This window comes from Ranitomeya imitator, chromosome 2 (assembly GCF_032444005.1).
Source record: "Ranitomeya imitator isolate aRanImi1 chromosome 2, aRanImi1.pri, whole genome shotgun sequence".
NCBI lineage: Eukaryota > Metazoa > Chordata > Amphibia > Anura > Dendrobatidae > Ranitomeya > Ranitomeya imitator.
This window is the reverse complement of record NC_091283.1, coordinates 116,009,714-116,034,138: the sequence shown is the minus strand read 5'-3', so window position 1 is coordinate 116,034,138 and position 24,425 is coordinate 116,009,714. Positions and strand designations below refer to the sequence as shown.

The 24,425-nt window shown below is 45.4% G+C and overlaps 1 protein-coding gene across 3 annotated transcripts in view; it reads right to left on the bottom strand.

The window, feature by feature from the left end:
* Positions 1-13,798: 13,798 nt before the first annotated feature.
* Positions 13,799-24,425, bottom strand: part of SMAD4 (SMAD family member 4) — a 25,836-nt gene continuing 15,209 nt past the window's right edge. For 2 of the 3 annotated variants that reach the window (XM_069747165.1, XM_069747166.1), the window contains exons 6-12: positions 22,759-22,878; positions 22,162-22,278; positions 21,053-21,103; positions 20,035-20,218; positions 17,884-18,052; positions 15,719-15,857; positions 13,799-15,398 (exon numbers count right to left, since the gene is read on the bottom strand). In XM_069747165.1, the coding sequence (XP_069603266.1) occupies positions 15,187-15,398; positions 15,719-15,857; positions 17,884-18,052; positions 20,035-20,218; positions 21,053-21,103; positions 22,162-22,278; positions 22,759-22,878 (992 nt within the window). In that variant the 3' untranslated portion in view covers positions 13,799-15,186. The remainder of the gene's footprint in view (positions 15,399-15,718; positions 15,858-17,883; positions 18,053-20,034; positions 20,219-21,052; positions 21,104-22,161; positions 22,279-22,758; positions 22,879-24,425) is intronic. The other variant, XM_069747167.1, reaches the window with a different exon arrangement.

Genomic DNA, 24,425 nt, shown 5'->3' with positions numbered 1-24,425 from the left:
CCCACTAATTTAGTTTCAGTGTGTCTGTTAGTTTGGGCCGAAATTGATGGACGGCCTGTACACTGTCTGGTGGATACCAGCTCTCAAGTAACCACAATGCCCGAGGTGTAAGGACCTTCTTGTGTCTAACTGGCTACTACCGACGGTTCGTGAAGAATTTCACACACATCGTGAATGCACTGGTGGAACTGTTGAGAGGTGTCCCCTCTGGGGCAAAGGATCAGAAGATACAGTGGGGAGAACAGCAGGAACAGGCATTCCAAACTCTAAAAACTGCCCTAAAAGAGGCACCTGTGCTGGCTTATGCGGACTTCTTACAGCCCTTCATTTTTGCACATGGATGGCAGCCTACAAGGACTAGGAGCGGTGCTGTCACAGGTCCAAGATGCAAAAGAACGGGTGATTGCATATGCGAGCCGCTCCCTCCTGACAATTATAGCTCGTTCAAATTGGAGCTCTTGGCACTTATGTGGGCTATGACGGAGAAATTTACGGAATACATATCAGTGTCCGAAGTGCTGGTACGTACCGACAATAACCCGTTGGCTCATCTGGAAAATGTGAAATTATGGGCTCTAGAGGCAGGTAGGCAGAATGGCAAAATTTCAATATAAGATCGCTTACCGTCGAGGAGCCGAAAGCACCCATGCAGACGCATTGTCCAGAGTCACATGCAAGAAGCCTGGTCCCAATCGGGATGAAGAACTTGAGGATGACGAAATTGCTGTCTTCTGGGGTCCTGTCAGGATGTTGACAGCAACGCTGGACCAAATACAGGCAGATACCTCAAAGAGTATACTGAGACAGCCTCTTGATGAATGGGTAAGGATTCAACAAGAAGATCGAGAATTGCACAGATCCGCCTCTGGGTGGCCCGACAACAACTGCCCAGCAAAAACGAGAGAGAAGTCCTGACCACTGGAGCACTACAAATACTTTGGCAGTGGGAAAGGTTATACCTGGAATATGGGCTCCTGCACCGAAAAGTTCAGCCACAGAAAGCTTTGTCCGTTGTATGGCAGGTGGTGATCCCGGAAACACTTACACATGAAGTAGCAAAGGAGGCCCATGAAAAAGGAGCACATTTTGGTCCCGAGAAGACCCTACACTGGTTGCAGAAAACAATTTATCATCCCCTGCTGAAAACGACAGTTGAAGAGATGTTTTGGCAGTGTAGGAGTTGTGAGCTGTCCAAGCCTCCCGAGCAGAGGGCTCTATCCAAACGGTGGTGACCTCAGCCCCGATGGACGTGTTGGTGCTCGACTATAACAATTGGACCAGCCTGCCAAGGATATGAACATTGTCTGATGATGGTGGATTATTTTACTAAATTTGCGGTAGTGACCCCAACTAGAGACCAAACTGCAGAATGTGCAGCAGATGCTATCTGTAAGAATTTAATCCAAGTGTATGGATGTCTGAAGAGGATCCATTCAGATCAGGGGGCCTGCTTTCTGGGGAAAGTGATGGAGGAGCTGCATGGCTTATATCGGATTGAAAAGTCACAGACAACCCCTTACCACCCTCAGGGCAAAGGGGCCTGTGAACGTTTCAACCGCACTCTCATCCAAATGTTGAAGACCCTGGAGGGAGATCGTAAGGCCCGTTGGCCGGAATTTGTGCCAGAGCTAGTGTGGGTATATAACATCAGAGTCCATAACACTACGGGACACACACCTTACTCCCTACTTTTCGGCAGGTCCGGCAAGGATATTACTGAGCTGGAACTGGACCCAGAGGAGGACTACCCATGGACGGGGATGTCTAACTCTGCAAGAACATCGGCATCGTTTCAAGACCCTGCATCGTCTGGTATGAACTAGGTTTTAAGAGTTGGAACATGTTGCAGTGGCCCCACTGTGAGGGATAGCTCTACAGGCCAGAGATCGGGTGCTGGTGAGAAACAAGCATCCGCGAGGCAAGCTCGGCTATCAGTGGGAAGAAATACCACACCGGGTTGTACGTCAGGTCTGCCCTGGAGGGCCAGTCTACGAGATTTGACCCAAAGAAGAAGGTGGCCCTTCCCAAGTCGTACATCGAAACATGCCCCGGCTGTATCTCACGATCCGAATGTAAAAGAAGAAGAGGTTTCTCCTGTCGGAAGCCCTCCATTAATTCAGGTCAAGGAAGATGCGGAACGATTGCCAGTAAGAAAGAAGAACAGACCTCTGAGACACCTGAGGCTCCTGTAGTTCCATTCCAGACATGACTGTTCCAACTGAATTGGGCGTGTTCCCAGCCCTGTCAGTCCAACCAAATCCAACCACTTCTCAGGACTCGACAGAGACTCCCAGTTTACGTCGCTCTGAACGCTCAACCACAGGAAGACCCCCTAACCGATTTGATCAGGAACACTTTGTCTGGTGACAAATTGTGGAAGGAATAAGAGAATGCAAACACGTGCTGCAAGAAATCTCTCTCGTGGAATGGTGAGCACAAAGAAGGGCGGAATGTGAGGAGAGACGGCCGTGGCGTGCCTTTTCCATAACGAGTCCGGAACCATCGGTGCTGTCACCCGTGTTGCAGGGGGGAGAGTTTAGTTCCACGGATAGACTTTTGAACTTAAGACCAGGGGGCATGAAGGACATAAAAGGGCGAAAAGTGAGTTTGCGGGAACAGAGTGCGAGCCTTCCTGCACAGCATGGTCAGGAAGAAGTAGGCCTAAGCCAGAGGGGCCTACGCTAGCTTACCGAAGACCACAGGCGCAAACGCTTTCAGAAACCTCTGACCGTGATGACTCCCGTAGCATTACCAGTCATGAGTGGTTCCTCCCTGCAGCCAGACCGTAGAGGGCGCACCCCCCAGACGGGATCACCAGGCCGCAGACAGAGAGCGACTACACAGAACGCCACCGCGACCATCTCAGAGACTACTCCTCATCAACGCCGGATTGTTGTTGATGCTTTTTAACTCTTCTTTGTCTATTCATATACCTGTTGCCCCTAAGTTAACCCTATACAGTTTTACTGCCCTATCCTCCATTTACCCCCTCCCTGTGTGGAGTAATAATGTTAAATTAAATTCCTCTGATAACTCTTGCTGTGCCTCCGACCGTTACTGTATCTGCCCACCTGCTTTCAGTAGCACGGAAAGTTAAACCAAGAATACAGACGTGTTAATTCGTGGATCGAGGTAAAAGAGCAGCTTAAGGTTAAATTATATATTTAATCATCTTAAGGGCACAATATATACACAATGGTCAGATATGCAAATTCAAATAGTAAAAAAGATATAAGCAGATGAATCATGTCAATTACCGGTTTGATGTTCAACCATCTGTGTGCGGGGTTGCAGGTGGCATGGGCTGCCAGCTGGTTCCTAGTTCCTTCACAGAACGTTACTCGACATGACCCCCAATTTCGAAGTGAACCGCAAGCATAACATAGCGACCACATAATCTTACACTAGCCTTTATCACCTTTGGGTCACTCCCCTCCTGCCCTTTGGGATGAACCTAAATCCCCTCTCCCCTTGCCTCTAGCAGCTAAAAACTCAAAAACTTAAGACGGATCACATAAATCACAGTATTCTCACCTACCGGCGTTCCCGTGCAGCGATGCTCCCGGCAGCTAGCGTTCCTAGTAATACATTGCGACTTCTCGCGAGATTTCGCAATGTATTACTAGGAAAGTAACGCTAGCTGCCGGGAGCATCGGTGACGCTGGTGAGAATATTGCGATTTTTTTTAAAATTATTTTTAACATTATATTTTGTTACTATTGATGCTGCACAGGCAGCATCAATAGTAAAAAGAGAAAGAGAGCGAGCGAGAGAGAATTTCCCTGACGGGAAATTCTTCCACGCATGCTCTCTTTGAAAAGGCGGGACCCATCGCTGGATTCCTGCTTTTCACAGGCAGTGATGCATCCTGCGCCCATAGGCTACTATTGTAGCCAGTGACGGGCAGCGCAGGATGCGTCACTGACCAATTTTCCGACGTGCAGAAAAAACTTTCCTCTGAACGTTTTCTCTGCCCGACGGATCTTTTTTTATGCAAGATCCAGTGAAAGACGGATGATACGGATGGCCATCCGTCTCAATCAGTCGCTAATACAAGTCTATGAGAAAATGCAGGATCCTGCATTCTCAAAAAACGACGGATTTTGATGGGAGCTGAAAGATGGAAGTGTGAAAGAGGCCTTACTTGCTATTCTACAAATCTTCCTAGCCTGTGTTGCTAGAACCTATAGAGACCCTGGAAGGCATTCAGTCTGTTCCAGAGTTCTCAAAAATGTAACCGGTGTATGACCAGGACAAATGATATAGTCCAAATTCTCCATATGAAATCATAGCTGACTCAACAAAGCAGTTAGACTGCATGATATCTACAGGGGCTCTTTTCTGTAGGAGCTTGATACTAGCTGGCTGGTGGGGTGTGAATTTCTTCTCTGAAACTGAACAGGCTGGGCCCCCTGCTGAGTCAGGTGTCCTGTTACAGCTGCACAAAAGACAGGTTTTTTTTTACTCCCATGCTAAATAGGATACAAATGATTGACATGAAATTATATCTCCAATGTTCTTCACACAATGTATTTTGCATTTTTCACAGCTCTGATTTTCAGTTGCCTCTGAGCTGGTGGCTCCTTGGTATTGTTTAATTTTAAATACACAGTACACACAGACATGAGGGGATTCCTGCTCTCCTGTCTCTATATAGCACATGCTCAGAAGCAGCGGTGAGGACATTATACAGCCTTACTGAGCAGCGTAACTGTGAAATCTGCTCTGGTATGGGTTAATCACTTACTAGAAAGCAGAACAGATCTGAATGTGTCTGTGCTTATTTCTCACTTTGCTACTCATTCTCAATTCCCTGTTCATAGATTTCAATAGGCATCTTTAATCTGACAATCTTGTTTTATTTGGACCTTGATGGATTTTGACAGTTTTTCAGAATAAACAGAGGGAGGGGAATGGGGAAAAGTGTCTCATAAATGGAGAAATAAGCATATTTCTTTAGTTATATATTTTACAAAGTTTCCTATATTTGCTTTACAGGAGTGACCATTTAATTATCTGACGGATGACTACGCTGATATCTATTTTCTAAATTCCATGTTACAAGTCCAGTTTGTATCTGTGTCCCCATCCCCTGTCTCCACCACCAAGGTGAAATCGCTGCCGCTGTCTAGTTTAATTGATCAGGGACACTCATACATAGAAGAGATGTGATGATCCTGGGTAATAAAAATTATAATCGATACCCCCTCGTCACTCTGTGCTATTTGTCATCCTAGGTATGATAGATGGGGGCTCTGGACATAAATGAGGCTGATGAAGGCAGGAGAGCAGATTTATCATTTGTTATAATGACTGGCCGTATGTCATAATGATGTAAGAAACAAATTCCAAGGAGGATGAAATGAACTGAACTGAACTGAAAAACAACAGTTTTGTATTACTTTTTCATTATTTCTTTTGGGAGAGAAAGAAAGTGGAGAAAATGTTCATATTTTTTAAAAATGTAACTTTTATTTTTATTTTTTTAAGGCTGTTTGGGGACTTGAACCTGTGACCATTTGATCATTTTTTCCATATAGTGTAGTACTGCAATACTATTGTATGTGGTGTTAATTGTGGTTTGCTACAAGATGGCGGTGACAGGGTAGCCAAATGGTGACCTGTGATCATGTTGCCTCATTCCATTTAAATCCAGCAAACAGAGCTTAAAGGGAATCTGTCTGCAGCATTTCACATCCAAAACTCTTTACATACACATGTAGATCTTTCAAAAACAAGTTCAGTAAAGCTCCGTGTCATATTTTCAATTGTCTCTGAGCTAGTAAGTGGGTCTCCCATACACAGCACAAACACACTTGAGGGATCCGTGCTTTCTTGTCTCTATGCAGCACATGTTAAGAAGCAGCAGCTGTATGGAGGATATTATATAGCAGTACTGAGCAGTGTTAAATATTAATTAAATTATTCTTATTCTCAATTCTGCACTGAACACATTGTCTTTCGCTGACGTTACAAAAGCTATTTCTGTATATATAGCTCAGAGCATAAGTCAACACCATATAGAGGGAACACGTGGTCTGTGGGACATATAAATAACGTCTCTTAGGGGGGCTTGTCACGTGGGGGCTGTCACCTTCTGCCTTCACTATCATTCTCCATGGAGATCAGACAAGTCACACAAGGAAGGAACAGCTGGTAGCTATGATGACTTCAGACTTCACACAGACGGCTTTTACCATTCAGAACTTTGGGAAAGATGAGTAACAAGCGCTGATATTTACAAATGGACAATCTGTTCGTAACTATTTCATCTATTTTTAGGTTTTGCTGCAATGTGGTTTTTCTGTGGACAATTCAATAAACCACTACATTTTTTAAGAAAATATCATGACATTTTTTCTTTAAGAGTAACGCACCTGGTAAGGTCCTAATTAAATAAATGTGCGAAATAAGCATATTTAACAAGCAGTGTAGCTGTAAATCCAGTACTGGGGTTATATAAATACATTATAGTAAGCAACAGAACTGTCTCTTTCACTCCGCTGCTTTTTCCTCCTCCTCAAACCTCTTCTCTCTCAATAGACTTCAATAGGCAGCTGTAATGTGATCCCTCAATGAGACGGCAGTCCATCTTCTCCTGACCAAGATGGATTTTAGCAGATTTCAGAGTGATTGATTTTCACAAAAGCATATTTTTCTGACAAGATCTACTAAAAAGGCTTTTATATTAGCGCATTCTAATGAATTATGCAATTTGTTGATCATTTAAATAAAACATGAGCTAGTGTAGCTGTGAATCCAGCACTGGTGGTGAGATAAACACTTTCTGGAAAAGAAAGCAGCAGCTTATTCTGTGTTGCATCACTCTACTTCCACTTCTTCCTCCCCAAAGACTTCAATAGGCAGCTGTAGGTGAAGTTAATGACATTTTTACTGTATTGCAGGATATGACGGTAGGATGTGTTGGCCTGCACCATGCGAGCCATGCACATCTCTGAAGTTTTGTGGCAGGCGCCGCAAGTTCTTTTAGTGGATCGAGAAAATAGTAAAAAATTGCACATCTCATAGCAATCTGGAAAAAAACAAATCTCCCCCATAAGACTAACAAAAGTAAAATTTAATGAAGCCATTGCCTAAATTGATATTGCACGCGATTTTTATCGCTTTAGCTATGACGAACATTTTCGTAAATAACAATATTGTAGTGATACAGTATAAGTGATTGCCGTTTCAAGTCACCAACAAGGACTAAAAAGTTAAAAATGGAAAAGAAAATATATAAAAAAAATACATAAAACTTAAAATCACCCCCTTTTCCCCCCTTCAAATTAAAATTAAAAAAAAAGGTTGTGTGAAAAAAAAAACAAGATCAAAATATAAAATAATTTCAAGCATATGTTAAATGCAAAAAAAGAAAATGCAAACTCCAAAATTGCCATTTTTTTTGTTGCCGCCTTCTTGCACCTCCAAAAATGTAATAAAAAAAAACAATCAAAATATTATCTGTACTTCAAAATGGTATCAATAAAAAGGTCAGTTCCGGGCGCAAAAAACAAGTCCATACACGGCTCCATCAATGTAAAAATTACAAGTCATCCCGCAAAAGACAAGGCAAGCCTCTTGTGGAAATGTGGAATGAAAAATAAATGTTCTGGGTCTTGGAACAAAGGGAAGAAAGAAATGAAAGTGCAAAATTTAAAAAGGTCCTTGTCTAAGAAGAGGGAAAGTGACATATTTGCTGCAACCCCATTGGAACGTATTAGGTGTGTGCACGATGGTGAAGCCCCTTTATTAGGAGTCATCGCTGTGGTGGGCACATAAGTCACATGACCTTCTACTGTACATAATATATTATATAATGGACGGGCCGACTGTTCTGCTCCACTAGAAAATAAAGATTTCCTCTCAGCAGCATCAACGGAGGCGATGTAAAGGTTTACAGCTCACAAAGCAGGAGGCAGCGGAGGGCATTATTAATGGTGCGGGGTCAGCCTGGTACAGGAGAATTACACCGGGAAGCGTGCCAACCGCCATAACCCGCCATGAAAGTGCTTCCTTAAAGAGAATTCATCTCGCTCGCTGCCCTTCTGTGCTCATCTTCCCACTTACAGCTGCCGGAGTAAACGGGTGGGAGAGCTGCAAATTTACATTATTCCAAAATCTGATCATTTTTACACTACGACTTTTATATCGCTTCTATACACAAACTGTAAAAGCCGCAGCCGCCGTTACTCTCCATATAGCAGCGCCTGAGACTGCTGCTGAATGGCACAGAAAGGCGGCAGAGGGTACAATCCTCATCATCCTGCCCCAAGAACGCAGAGGAATTCACTGCTGAACCCCCCCAAATGGACCTTCCCCCCCCCCCCCGACTTTAGCAGCAGACTACGAGACAGAAGTGCTGGCGGGTGGGTCTCTGCCCCTTCCACAGCAAAGCAGGGGCGGGACTCTGCCACCTCCATGGCAAAGCAGGGGCGGATCTCTGCCCCTCTCCAAAACAAAGCAAGGAAGATCTCTGTCCCCCTCCACAGCAAAGCAGGGGCAGATCCATGCCCCTCTCCACAGCAAAGCAGGGGCAGATCTCTGCCCCTCTCCACAGCAAAGCAGGGGCAGATCTCTGCCCCTCTCCACAGCAAAGCAGGGGCAGATCTCTGCCCCCTCCACAGCAAAGCAGGGGCGGATCTCTGCCCCCCTCCACAGTAAAGCAGGGGCGGATTTCTGCCCCCTCCACAGCAAAGCAGGGGCAGCCGGCCGGCCAACCATCTACAGTGTATACACCACATTCCAAATTATTGCACAAAATGGATGTCTTAGGATAACTGAAATCAATCTCATACTTCTGTGATAATTACCGTATTTTTCGGATTATAAGATGCTCCGGATTATAAAACGCACCCCAAATTTTGAGGACAAAAATAGGATTTTATTTTATTTTTTAAAATTAAAATGGTGCTTCTTATAATCCATGCGTCTTATTGCTTACCAGAGGTGGTGGCTGCGGTGAAGCGGGGTCCCAGGGTTGCTGCTGGAGAAGACAGGAGTGGGGTGATGCTGCAGGCCGCAGGCTGGGATGAGGGGGTGTTCCAGTTTGCGGCGCACCGCTTCAGGTGTCCGGTTATGCTGCTGGTGTTCGACGCTGCGGGGGTCTCCGATGCTGCGGGGGGCTCTGCCGACATTTTGTAAAGGCCAGAGCCACCCCGCAGTTCCATGGTGTGCGGTGGACTCTAGGAAAATGGCCAGCGCATGCGCAGATGGAGATAGCGGCACCAAGATCTCGGGAGCCGTGGATCTGAATGACTCCACTATGAGCTACAAGCGGTCAAGGAGCCCAGAAGGGACATTGCTTTCATCAGGAACATGGAGGGGTTTTTAAACATCTTTGATACCTGGCCAACAATCCTTACCATTTTTTCTTCTTGAAAACAACATTCCCTTTTCTTGGAATCCATTATGAGTCAGAGAAACTATGTTTTTTGGCTCTAGTTTTGACTTTTTTTTTTTTTTTTTTTTTTTAACATTTAATAGACTAAAGGCCACGTCACACATAGCGACGCTTGAGCGATTCCGACAACGATACGACCTGTCAGGGATCGCTCAAGCGTCGCTATTTGGTCACTGGTGAGATGTCAAACAGTGAGATCTCACCAACGACGCAGCGATGCGGTGACCTGTAGCAACCTGTAGAACGATGCTATTTCATGATGATTCAATGAGACGTCCTGTCAGCGAGGTCGTTGGTAAGGTGTCAAACACAGCGATGTGTGCTACCCAGCGGGACCTCAGCGATCAAAAAATGGTCCAGGCCATTCCGACACGACCAGCGATCTCACAGCAGGGGCTTGGTCGCTGCTATGTGTCACACATAGCGAGATCGTTACTGAGATCGCTGTTGCGTCACAAAACTTGTGACTCAGCAGCGATCTCGCTAGCGATCTCGCTATGTGTGACGGGGGCTTTAGTCTTTTAATGAAGTCATGACCCCTTCCGACTGCATCCTGCTGGACTGAGTTGCCTACGATCAAAAAGTCATCTAGATAATGAATTAGTCCGTCTTTCTCCCACAGATGTGCCATTACCTCCACAATTAGTTTGGTAAATACCAGGGAACCTACTGCTAGGCCGAATGGAAGAGCTCTGTACTGAAAGTGCCCGACCATCCCATATATGGGTACAGCTACCCCTGAAGAACTTTGGGTGACCCTTTCGTATTGGAACATGATAAGCGTCCTTCAGGTCTAAAACTGCCATAAAACAATTCAGGAAGAGTTTTTACAGTCTTTATTGACGCCTAAATCCTCAGGAATTTGTTCTACTTTATCAGGTTGACAATAAAGGGGAATAAAATCCTTTCCCCTTCTCCTGAAAAGCGACCTCCCAAACAACAGCTTTTCTTAGAGTCCAGAACTTCAGCCTCTAAAGCCAATTTTTCTTCTGGTAAAAACCGAAGAGGAGTCATGGTGAAGATTCATCAGGGAACGTTTGGAATTCCATCCTTAGGCCTGTCTTCATTAAGCAGAGGATCCAGTTGCTTCTGGAATTCTTTTCCCAGGCAGGAAGGGAGAGGGATAGTCTCCCCCCCCCCTCCTTTCCCCCCCACGTGGGGAAATACATTACTGGGAGGGTTTTTTACTGTCATGGGGAGCTACAGATAGAAAGCCTTTACCCTTCTTCCTTCTATCCATCCTCCCACTTACCCCGATCTCTGGCAACCTTCCGCCAATTAAGTCTTCTGGTCTGAAAGGACTTCTTCGAAGATGGGATGGAGAGGTTGGGGAATCGCTTCTTACTATCGCCTGCCTTCTCAAAAATAGCATGCAATGAAGGCGCAAAAAAAATATTCACCCTACCAGGGAATAGAGCAGAGTGTAGCTTTTGTTTGAAGGGTCCCTTGGCCAACATTTCAGCCAGAGAGCCCTACGAGCCGCATTAGAAAATAGGGCTGACCTGGTTGCCAGCCTAAGGCATCTGTGGGGAATGCAGCCTCCCACCAGCATCAAAAGGAATAGTGGCTAACGCATTGTCCCTCGGTACTTGGTCTCCGAGCTGTTTCTCCAAATGATCTAACCAGATCTATAATGATCTTGCCGTGCATGTTTCTGCTACCACTGGCTTTACATCCCCACCCGAGGCTTGCCAGAAACCTTTAAGAAAGGTGTCCACTAGTGATGAGCGAGCATACTTGTTGCTCGGGTTTTCCCGAGCACACTCGGTTGGTCTCCGAGTACTTATGGCTGCTTGGAGATTTAGTTTTTGTTGACCCAGCTGCATGTGGGGGTTCCCTAACAGGCAGGCAACCCCCAAATCTACAAAAATTAAAAATCGAGCAGTCACAAATACTCGGAGACCACCCGAGCGTGCTCAGGAAAACCCAAGCAACGAGTATTCTCGCTCATCACTAGTGTCCACCTTTTTATTCAGGGGATCTTTCAACACCCCCATGTCCTAAAAGGGTAGAGAAAGCTTTTCAGAGACCTTAACTATCACAACGTCTAATTTCAGAGCTTTGTCCCATGAGGAGTATGAATTATCAAAAGGAAACGTTCGTTTGAAAGACGGGAGAGGGATTTTGTCTTTCCGTTTTTTTTCTCCATTCTCCTTTAACAACTGGATTTTCTCATTCAGGGAAAAAGGACGAGCGCTTTCTTTGCTCTAGACCTCCGAACATTTTGTCTTGCACAGACTTTTCTGGTCTTGCATCTACTACTCCCATTGTGGACCTAACAGCCTTAACGAGATTATCTGTCTCTTCCACCAGAAAGCAGTGGCGCCTTCCCATGTACTTATATGATGACGAAGTTGTAGTGGATGAATCTACGTTCCTCTCTTCTCCTTCTTCCTCTCAACTGTCAGAAATATGAGACTCTGGGCACAACTTCCTAGGTTTCTTGTCACTTTTTAGCTCTACTACCTTAATCCTTAAATCCTTAAGGATTTAATGGAATTTTTAACCTATCGATCTTAATTCAGTGGCGGTTTAGGGTTTTCCTCACACATTTGTTTAATGCATGACTGGCAGAGCTTTTTTTCTTCCAATGGGCAACTCTTCCCCACTACAATCCCTGTGCCTGGCCTTTGCTACATACTTTCTTCCCTAAGAAAAATGAGACGAAAGGGATACCCCAATTAAAAAGTAAATTTTCACAAAGATCACTTACTACTCAGAAGCAACCACGGGTACTGGATTTCGAGGAGGGACCTTATCAGCAAATAGATCTCCTCTGGAGGTCGGAGATTCGACCACCTTGCTGGAGTCTCTGCTCTGCAGTTGCGCTCCTTCCGTTTACCGATTATGGTCCCCTGGACCCAGCGGGGGGCACTTCAGGATATTGCACCAGCCGAGGCAGGGGCAACCCCACTGCCTGAATCGACCTGGCCAGGCCTGGAAATGTCCTGACATCTATCTTCTTTTCTTCAGGTAACCCCCACTGAAGGTTCACTTGACAAGGACAGGAAACCAACCAATGTGACGGAGAGGTACTGCCCTTTTATTCCGTAGGTTTCTTGTCCTTAAAGGGAAAATCCCCACTCTCTGATTTAACATTTTTTACATGGTGAAACGGGTAAAACTGGATCCACAATTTGTCCCACAATTTCTGCTGAACGTGGAAATACCCCATATGTGTCTGTACTGTACTGCTTAGCCACATGGAGAGACTTGAGTGACGGAGCACTATTTAACGCTTTAAAAACAAATCCATATGCAGAGCCCCTAAGTGCAACAAAAAGAGCAGAATTCCCCCTCAATTTTGGAAATTATGTCCCTCTGGAAATTCATCTGCAAGTGGTGTGACGATTTGTTTCTATGGGTGTTTTCCAAAAACAAGCAGCAATGGATGTTGCCGAGTGAAAATTACAACTCTGCTGTTGTAGTGCCCGTACACTGTAGTGCCCAGTACATGCCAAGCTCGTGCTTCTGGAGACAGGCACCCGTAAATTAGGCGGGCTCTCATTGCTACAGAAATGCCAAACATGTGAATGCTAAATGTGGTTTAGGCACACTGGGGCTCAGATATCCATCGCAGCATTTAGGGGGCCAAAATGCCCAGGGTGGTACCGGCACTGCTCCCGACAGTGTCAGCTGAGTCTCGGCTTTAACTTAAGCCTATCTCCCCGCAGAAAACGCGCAGGCATAAATCCTGTGGCCCACACGATCACCATGACTAACCCATACGTCAAAGGTCGGGGACCCTGTCCCAACTATGATGTATGGGTATGACAAAACTCATGAAGGGGTTAATAATGACTGCACCCTTGGCTGAACACAGTATTCATGTGAAGAGTTGGCGTCAGCAGATGAGATGATAGTCATCAATACCGTATGGACACCCTAAAACTGGCCGATCAGTAGCCGCCGTGCAGGATACAGCCCATCGACCCGGGGCCCAGCTGACAATTGCTACTGGAGAATTCTAGTGTCCGCTAAGACTCTGTTCACAACAGCATCATGGCGTCTATGTATATAGTCATACTGGATATGATCCGAACACTTAGGGGTCTGTGGTACATGACTGCAAAAATAGTGCTGCAGGTTGGACTATTCTTGACATGAAAAATACTTTATGAAAAAAAAATAAAAAAGGCCCTAAATAGTGTAGTGAGTTGCGAGAGATGGCAAAGTGGTACAAAACTCCAGAGCTACATTGATAATTCTGCTGGTTTTGCACCATGTTGTCAGACAAGCAGGAGAATTATGAATGCAGCTCCAGGTACAAATTGTGTTTAGAAGGTTATCCATCATGTACGACCCCGCTGTGGCCATGAAAACCGGCCGCCACCAACGATAAAGTGGGCACATCCTGGCGATATCGTCTCGCACTAATGATGAGAAGTCAGCCGCTCGTAATAAACCGATGTTTATTGAGAATTAGTAATTTGTTAGAACACAAGTCACTTTCTACTTTACAACAAATGGAGACACTACAACGGCTGCTGGATAGAAAAATTAAAAGCAGGTAATGAATTTATGTCGGTGGCAGAGATGCAACTATCTAGATGAAAGCGTCACACCATCAGGACCATCTCATATATATACACAAGGACCTGCTGTGTGAGGGAGGGGGCGTACCAGGACTCCAGCACGAACGAGGGCATCCATGTGCAACGCGAGTACGGGCTATAAAACAAAGGTAAAGTATATACAACGGGACACGGAGAAAACGGCAAACAGGATTTTCAAAATTAAGAAGTGTCAAGAATTGTGAATTTGGGAAATTTACAAGGAGCGTAAAGTCCTGATCGTAAAGAATAACGTCAGAGCGGCCGGTACGTCCCCTCCACTAAATAATAGCTTTCCTAATAATGGGGGTAATTAATCCTTCTCACCCGAAGGCCGTGTACACCGGTCCGGTAGTGTGTTTGGGATAGTGCCGAGAATATATGAAAATGAGGGGGGCCTTTACTTTCCAAATCTGTATTTCAGACAGACAGTAAAGCATTGGGGACGTTAATGCTGAATTTAAAGGGGTGCAACATCTAAAGTCTGCAGGTTAGAAAAGGGAGACATTCACCTATAGATGCATAATGTTCTGGGGGGAGGACAGACGCGAGATATAGTAGTGATCAGATGGGAATGTACGGTCATAACCGGGAACAATAAACCGCAGCTAAGGGTCGATGTCCCTTTAAATCAATATGTTCCCTTGTTTAGTAAATCTACATGGCCGCTCAGGGATTTTAAACTATTAAAAAAAAAAAAAAGTCTGCAGAACTTTTTTGCTAATATGATTTTCCCATTTCTGCCATTACCTGAAAAAGAGGAGCAGCATTTAGTGTAGTGAAGCAAGAACATTCAGTTACATGGAGCCGGGCAGAGATCCAGCAGATTGGATCTGGAGATCCCGTCCGCCATTCCCGTCGTAATCAGACTATGACAACGCATGCCTGCTGCTCCAGAGATACGCAGCACCAAAGGGGTTAAAAAAAAGTACTTTTCCCAGTCCTGGCCTGAAGGCTGCTCCTGCCGTCCTGCCCTCCGGGAGGTGCTGATCACCGCCTCCATTGCAGATCCCAAAACTAGAGTAGATTCCACAGCAAAAAATACATGTAGAAATACTGTTATACAGCAAAAAGGGTGAAAAAAAAAAAAGGAGGGGAAGGGGCCACAATTGTTGATTTCCACGCTGACGTGGAAGAAGCGAGGAAAAGGCTATGTGCATATATTTATATATCTATATATATTCATGATTACAAGTAATGACTGCGCTCAGCCCATCATCCTCCTGCTCATCAGTCCAGGGGCTGCGGGTCTGCGATGGGCATGGTGTGCAGGACCTCGTCCAGGAGCTGCAGGGCGCGGTGCAGGTGGATCTCTATCCAGCAGGGGGTTTCCTTTATACTCTGCCTAGGGTAATCTGGGCCCCAGCCCTTCACAAAGCTCATCCGCAGGATGCAAAGTCTTCGCAGATCGTCTACTCCAATCCCGGCAGCAGCTGAAAGGCCTAAAAAATAAGGCAAGTAAAGAAACGTGCGGAAAAAAAAAAAAAAAAAAAAGTATTTTTTTTTTTTAAAAAGGGGTAAAAAAAAAGGGGGTAAACTGGATAAACAAAAAGTTAAAGTGTAAAAAAAGGTTTAAAACAAGTGTGAATAAAAAGGGGTGAAAGAAGTGTTAAAAAAAGGGGTAAACAAAAAGTTAAAAAAAAAGTGTAAAAAAGTGAAAAAAATAAGGGGTAAAAAAAGGGGTTTAAAAACAATTTTAAAAAAATAAATAAATAAAAATGCTCACACGTCATGAACGGTTACAAGCAGTGCTGACACTTACTGATCGCTGGAGCGATGCCACCCACGGACCCCGGACCAGGGATATTCCCCGCCACGGCTGCTGCTTGAGCTGCTGCTGCCGCCTGCGCTGTGGCCGCCTGCTGCTGCATTTGTCTGTGGCACTGGCGTAAATCAAACACCTTGGGGGAAAAGACAGAAAAGTGCAGTGGTCATTAGTGACAGTAAGTGTTTGGGTCACATCTCGAGGATTAGGAGATTTTTGCACAGAGGTCAGAACATTTTTTGCTGAGTTATTAAAACTATTACAGTTGTGGCCTAAAGTATTGACACCCCCTGCAATTCTGTCAGATAATATTCAGTTTCTTCCTGAAAATGATTGCAATCACAAATTATTTGGTATTATTATCTTCATTTAATTTCTCTTAAATGAAAAAACACAAAAAGAATTGTCCTAAAGCCAAATTGGATATAATTCCACACCAAACATAAAAAAGGGGGTGGACAAAAGTATTGGCACTGTTCAAAAAATCATGTGATGCTTCTATAATTAGTGCAATTATCAGCACCTGTAACTTACCTGTGGCACCTAACAGGTGTTGGCAATAACTAAATCACACTTGCAGCCAGTTGACATGGATTAAAGTTGACTCAACCTCTGTCCTGTGTCCTTGTGTGACCACATTGAGCATGGAGAAAAGAAAGAAGACCAAAGAACTGTCTGAGGACTTGAGAAACCAAATTGTGAGGAAGCATGAGCAATCTCAAGGCTACAAGTCCATCTCCAAAGACCTGAATGTTCCTGTGTCTACCGTGCGCAGTGTCATCAAGCAGTGTAAAGCCCATGGCACTGTGGCTAACCTCCCTAGATGTGGACAGAAAAGAAAAATTGACAAGAGATTTCAACGCAAGATTGTGCGGATGTTGGATAAAGAACCTCGACAAACATCCAAACAAGTTCAAGCTGCCCTGCAGTCCGAGGGTACAACAGGGTCAACCCGTACTATCCGTCGGCGTCTGAATGAAAAGGGACTGTATTGTAGGAGACCCAGGAAGACCCCACTTCTTACCCCGAGACATAAAAAAGCCAGGCTGGAGTTTGCCAAAACTTACCTGAAAAGCCTAAAACGTTTTGGAAGAATGTTCTCTGTTCAGATGAGACAAAAGTAGAGCTTTTTGGGCAAAGGCATCAACATAGAGTTTACAGGAGAAAAAAAGAGGCATTCAAAGAAAAGAACGCGGTCCCTACAGTCAGACATGGCGGAGGTTCCCTGATGTTTTGGAGTTGCTTTGCTGCCTCTGGCACTGGACTGCTTGACCGTGTGCATGGCATTATGAAGTCTGAAGACTACCAACACATTTTGCAGCATAATGTAGGGCCCAGTGTGAGAAAGCCGGGTCTCCCTCAGAGGTCATGGGTCTTCCAGCAGGACAATGACCCAAAACACACTTCAAAAAGCACTAGAAAATGGTTGGAGAGAAAGCACTGGAGACTTCTAAGGTGGCAGCAATGAGTCCAGACCTGAATCCCATAGATCACCTGTGGAGAGATCTAAAAATGGCAGTTTGGAGAAGGCGCCTTCAAATATCAGGGACCTGGAGCAGTTTGCCAAAGAAGAATGGTCTAAAATTCCAGCAGAGCATTGTAAGAAACTCATTGATGGTTACCGGAAGCGGTTGGTCGCAGTTATTTTGGCTAAAGGTTGTGCAACCAAGTATTAGGTTGAGGGTGCCAATACTTTTGTCTGGCCCATTTTTGGAGTTTTGTGTGAAATGATCAATGTTTTGCTTTTTGCTTCATTCTCTTTTGTGGTTTTTTCATTGAAGACAAATTAAATGAAGATAATAATACCAAATAATTTGTGTTTGCAATCATTTTCAGGAAGAAACTGAGTACTATCTGACAGAATTGCAGGGGTGACAATACTTTTGGCCACAACTGTATCTTAATTATTAATGTCATTATTTTTGCCATTTTACCTTTTTTACCACTTTTTCTTTTAGAAAAGTTAAATTGAACAATGCTGTTTTCACGCGAGTGTATGAATTAGACCCAAGAGTGATTTCTCTGGGACCCTAAACATCCGGGCCCAGAGGAGGCTGGAGAGTTTGGACCGTGAATGTCGGATGTGTGAAGGAGCCCAGCAGTAATGGACCGGACCGGGGAAGGAGGATTTACTTATTTCCTTAGAGGCTGGTGGTCCGTACCTTAATGTAAGCACTGGGGTAGATCTTGTGCACGGCGTCCCCGGGTGCCCGGCCCGCCTCTCTGTCCAGGTAGTAGCTCTGTACGAACACGGCGTGGTCGCTGAGACATCGCACCCACACGTCGCCCTCTCCTTTACACTCCAGCTGGACGCCTTTCCCTATGTGCAATCTGGGAGGAAAGAGGACACGAGGGGTAAAGAAGCAACGACATAAGCACCGCAGAATAACCGGGGGCTCACGAACTTTCATTCTCACTTCCCACGGAGCTTTGACCAAAAAAAATACAATTCTGGCATTAAAATTTTTCTTTTTGTGGCAATTTGGTGACACAGGAGACCATGGGTGTACAATGCTGCTGCCGCCAGGGGTCAGTTTGGATCCTCTCTTCTGGACAGCATTCAGGCACTGGTGCGGGTGGTCTGTCTTTGCCCTTTTTCTCCTGCCCGCCTCGCCCCCAGAGCCTGGCGCATTGCATGTAGGGTAGACAGCGCCGAAGATAATCTCTTTTGGATACGGACCATGAATGGACGAGCTTCTTCAGGACAGGCGAGTGGATCTTCTCCCTGGCCCATCCGCCACGGTGCTTGTCCCAGTTTTCTTACCTCTTCAGTACTCTCCTTACAGTGAGTCCCTTCATGTGCCTTGGTCTTTGCAGTTGGGGGACACAGCAACCCTGTCTTGTTGCTGCTGCCCCGTTGGGTGTATTAGTAATTTATTCTACTCGACTGTCCGTATCTGGGTGCATCCTGCTGAACAGGAAACTACTTTTCTTATAGTTGTAGTTCTTAGTGTCAGCCTCCAGGTGGCAGAAGCGTACCCCCATTGGTTTTCTGTGTCCCCCAATGAAATGAGGGAGAAAGGGATTTTACTCAAGAGTCCAAGAATCTCCTGATTGTAATATAAAATCGTAAATAATTATAAATTTTGCTTTTATTTTTCATTTCTCCATTTTTGTATTTGGAAAGAGGAGCAGTTGATTCAAACTTTTAAATAAATACCGTATTTTCCGGTGTATAAGATGACTTTTTAACCCCTGAAAATCATCTCAAAAGTCAGGGGTCGTCTTATACGCCGAGTACGGCGTGTGCAGGGAGCGGTCATGTATGGTTCCCAGGGTCTGGAGGAGAGGAGACTCCTTCAGGCCCTGGGATCCATATTCATGTAAAAAAAAAAAAGAATATAAAAAAAAAAAAAAAATATGGATATACTCACCCTCCGACGACCCGCGGCTCTCAGCGGTGCAAGCGAAGGCCTCCGTTCCTAAGGATGCATTGAGCGAAGGCCATTCGATGAAGTCACGGTATCGGTCACGCGACCGCGTCATCATCTAAGGTCCTTCATTCAATGCATCATTGGGAATGGACGCTTGCACCGCTGAGAGCCGCGGGCCGTCAGAGGGTAAGTATATCCCATATTTTTTATTTTTATTCTTTTTTTACATGAATATGGATCCCAGGGCCTGAAGGAGTCTCCTCTCCTTCAGACCCTGGGAACCATCCGCACCGCACACGCCGTATAAGATGACTGAGCGTATAAGATGACCCCCGTCTTATACGGCGAATATATCCCAAACTCCATATTTTATATGGATAAGTTGGTCGTCGTCTTATACGCCCAGTCGTCTTATACACCAGAAAATACGGTATATATTTTATTATTATCGATAGTTTAATATCTTGTCCTATATGCTGTAACAGTCCAGTATTGCTTTATCTAGTGAGATTAATTATCTCTAAGTAGCGCAGTCATAGATTGGGCTACAAAGGAAGAGTACAGAGATGGGAACGACGGGGCCCTTAAGGCCCCCAGGTGTCAAGACAAATCACATTGGCACCCCATAATGCCATCGTGGGGGTGGCAGTCGCATTTGGATTGCACCATGTACATACCAGTGTCAGACACTGGCAGCGACTGGACCTAGCTCTGGTTGCTGCTGGTGGAGGCTGTGTAACACAGCCAGCACCCATCCTGTAAGGACTGGGCCGAACTTATGAGCCCCCTCCATACATGTGCGGCTGACATTTGAAGTACATCTATGGTGGATGTGGGTAAAAGATTAAAATAAGCTGAAACAGGGGAAAGGAAAAAACACTGGGGCAAGGTGGTCCCAACGCGCAGGTAAAATCTCATATACTCCCCTAGGAGACTTACCGTGCTCTCTCGATGGCTTCTGTCCTGTGCACATTGGACAGTTGCCCCAAGCAGAAGCGATCACCCCCCGAGGGGTCCACGTAGCCGTCCACTGTGACGATGGGGCAATTGGAGGGGACTTTGAAGGTTTCTCCCACCTGGACGTCCATTTCAAAATAAGCAATAGAGCACCAATACTCCGGAGCTGCGGGAGAGAAAGCAGAAAACTGCAAGAGCGGCCCCCCAAAAAATCTACAAAAATATGAAAGACGGCACGACACAAGCACACGGAAATATTGGGATCCACCTATGGCGCACCAGCGAGCAGCAGGTAGAAGAGAAAGAAGAGGCTCCTGAGTGCACCAAATATTATTACATCTTTATTAAAAGAGAAGCCAAAAATGGGAAAATAAAAAGCACAAAGATCGAGTTAGAATAAACTGATCTCCAGGGGTCCGGTGCCCGCCTTCTGGCACACACATGCACGGCGTCGCTGTCCTGTCACTGGCGGTCACATGATCCTTTGACACATGCAACACACACAGCGCGCCTGCGCGATACCCCCTCACACTTATTTATAAAGCCATTACGATACTCTCACATAGGCAGCGGTGATGGGGATAATAAATGAGTGCGCACACACTATTACTCCCATCATCTACCCCCGCCTACCTTCACTCCTTGCAACGGCAACAAATCTTGGGTAATTATTTCCCTATTTATTGGCTAAGACAAGACAAGCTGTACTCTCACCCCTGATGAAGCCACAATCATAGCGGCGAAACGCTACCTTGTTACCTAGATTCAGGTGACTGTGTATTGCTTGTCTGTTACATATGGTATTATCCTCCATTGTCAGCCCACCTTTCCATGTATTCACATTCCTGCTGGGGGTCCGATGTCTATATGGACTGCTCACTAATCGCTTGTTAGCATTATTCTGGGCTTATTTGTTTGGTCCTTATAGGACTGACTATCTGTAGGTTTCCCTATAATACATATTTACACAGTGGTTTTATTCTAACACACAACCACGTACCTGGGTGATTGGAGATCGGGGGCTGGAACGCGAGCTCGTTATGCACAGGCCCTATAGAACAAAACAGGGTCCGTGTCAGAGACAGGTTTCTAGGTAAAGGCGATGGCAGCTGAGGGAAATCTCCTTTATATGAAATGTAGTAAATGACGAAACCATCAACAGGTAAGGAAGCTGCAAATCGGGGTCCGGGTGACCGCGGCCGTCAGAGGAATGGGGCCGCACACATTTCATCTTTTAACCCAGGGGTGGGGAACTTAATTTCTGCCTGGGGCCACTTTGATATCTAGACCATCCTTCGGGGGCAGCACAAATCTGTATATAGAGGTGTTATCAGTCATTGTACAGGAGGAGGTGAGCTGTGACATCACCTATTGTGAATGGTGGATCCTGTTATCTACTGTATATAGAGGGGTTATCAGTCATTGTACAGGAGGAGGAGGTGAGCTGTGATATCACCTATTGTGAATGGTGGATCCTGTGTCATCTACTGTATATAGAGGTGTTATCAGTCATTGTACAGGAGGGGTAGGTGAGCTGTGATATCACCTATTGTGAATGGTGGATCCTGTGTTATCTATTGTATGTAGAGGTGTTATCAGTCATTGTACAGGAGGAGGAGGTGAGCTGTGATATCACCTATTGTGGATGGTGGATCCTGTGTTATCTACTGTATATAGAGGTGTTATCAGTCATTGTACAGGAGGAGGAGGAGGAGGAGGAGGAGGAGAAGTATGGGTGATTTCCTGATCGATCTCTGTAATGCAGATTTCCACCTAAATATATTTTATATAGATATTTGAGACTCCCAATGACGAGGAGTAAAGCCCCATCTTCAGAGCTGTAGGGTTACAATCACACGTTGTAGTACCGATACTATTTTTGCAATGTCAATTTGAAGAAAATTCTGCAAAATCCATGATAAAACTCAAGGACAATGTGTAAACATAAGCCAAGACCGAGGAGGCCGAGTGCTTCATGTAGGCAACAAATTGACTCAAGAGGTTGGAAATGACAAAATTAAGAGTGAATCTCATAAAACCAAAAATAAAAAATAATAAAATGATTCCAAACCATGGGAGCAAAGGAACATCGGAAGGTAAAAAACTTACAGTAATGTCCAGGATGAGGCATGGGTGGATGATGCTGAAGATGTCCGTTCTGGTGGTGAGACATATTGGGGGTGTAAGGTGCGGTTCTACTTCCAGTCCAGGTTGTGGTACTGTCTACTAAAACATCACACAAAATCTGGTTACGAAGCCGCCCCCTGGTGCAGGGTGATGGCAGTCATGGAATAACATGGGGCGCATTAACAGGAGATCTCTGCAGTGTTTATGGCACCAGCTACTGGATGGTAAAAAGCACAAGGAGCCATTGTGGATGACGGCAATACAACGGAGGCAGCCGGAAGTATTCAGAATGGGGCTTCATTCGTCTAGGGTGCTTGGGTACGAACCGGGTACTGCGGGTGCTCAAGTGACATATTCGAGTCCCCACAGCCGCATGTTTCGCTGATGCAAAGATAGCCACAAAACATCCGGGGATTGCCTGACAATCTGTGCAGGTCTTGTGGCTAATAGCGGCGAAACATGCAGCCATGTCACTCGAGCACCCGCAATACTCGGTGCGTACCCAAGCACCCTAGACGAACCAAAGTAACGAGCACTTGTGCTCCTCACTAGTCGGTACAACACTTTTCCACCACTTACTGTGATGATATGTGGCCGGCTGGGCGTTGAAGCCGTTCTGTTGCGTCCCCTGAGGTGGCACGGAGGCGATCTGCAGCAATCCTTCGCCGTGCGATGCCGCCAACAGACTAGTGGGCTGACCTGGGAGGAGAGAGAACATCTGGAGTCGGTACTGCCCATAGATTCCTCAGCAAATCTCATTCACCGCCGATCACACATCAATGTTTGTCCTGTACGGTGGTAACGAGCCAGGACCGACACTCAGCGAACATTTAGAGGAAAGGTGACAAACGGCTCTACCGAGACAGGTGTCATCAAAGATGACAGAAGGCATCAGGCTCTCGTATGCCGGGCACATACACAAATGGTAGATGGAAGGGGTAGAAAACAGGTAGAAGGAATTTATGGCTCATTACAAGCTGCACTTACTGAGAAACCACCTCAATACAAAGCTGATAACCAAAAAACACACTATGCAGCTGGGACAAGGCCGCGCAATATCAGTTTAAATTGCCACGACAAGTTGCAACCATTTTAATTTTTGGCGACTTGCTTGTGATGTAGTGGCTAGATAGCTCGATCTCTGGTTGTGCTTCTGACAGATTCGCTGTGTACCACGGTCTAAGGGATAGCATAGCAGTAAACTGCAAAAGTAGTTAAATCCTGACCTGTGTCGACCACCGAAAGCTCCTACAATGGTCATAAATAGACCCCAAAGGAATAGCATGAGGCGGCCGGAGCTGAAGAATCAGGTTCTCCATTGTGTGGATGGTCGGGTGCATGTGCAGCCAATAAACACCCAAGAATGGCACCCCCGCTCAACACTGTCTTGCCCTACAAGACTCTAGACACGAAAATACCAACCCCTTATACGAAGAATCCCCTATGTAGGGGGGACAGAAGCAGAAGCCATAAAAGCAAGTATCACACTATAAAGGGCTCATCAAAATATACTATCGGTAGATCTACAGAGCTGTCTGGGTGTGGGAGAAAAAAGTACGTGACCTACGAAAGGTAGAAAGCAAAAAAGGGAAATCCCAAATACCAAGGATCCCCCATTACTACCAAATTCACCATCAGAAAAGGAAGAAATAGAGAAAATACAAAAAAAGACCCCACAGCTACCAGTTCACTGCGACCGAAGCGTTTCACCATTGTGATACTGGTTCATCAGGAGGTTTGTAGATCCATCATATGAAGCTACTTTGGGTGTTGTCGCATGGCAACCTATGATGTGATCTTCACAATGGACACCAACAGCGCTCTTGTGGGGTCGAGGCCTCGACAGGTCAGACCTTTAAGTGACAAGCGAGGCCTACATAATATTAGGCAGATGTTTTTAATGTTATGGCCTATCTGCGTTTCATACCCGTCATTGTAAATTAAGCCTGTGATGTTGATGAGACGGCTGAGAAGTTAACCCTACAATGTACTGACGATTATGTGACTGTGGCCAAAGCAAAAATGATAAGACGGGAGGAATTTTTTTAAAAATAGATAATAGCATAGCCAATTTGGAAAAAAAATTCTTTAGAAAGCGTCACAAACTGCATTAACATAAAAATTAGGATGTAAATCTGAAGCCTCTGTCACTCCAACTCTATTCAATGCCCAGTCCCGCCGCCTCCTGCTTGACTTTAGTCACATGGTATTAGAGGCTGTCAGGCAAGCAGGAGGCGGAGTGACAG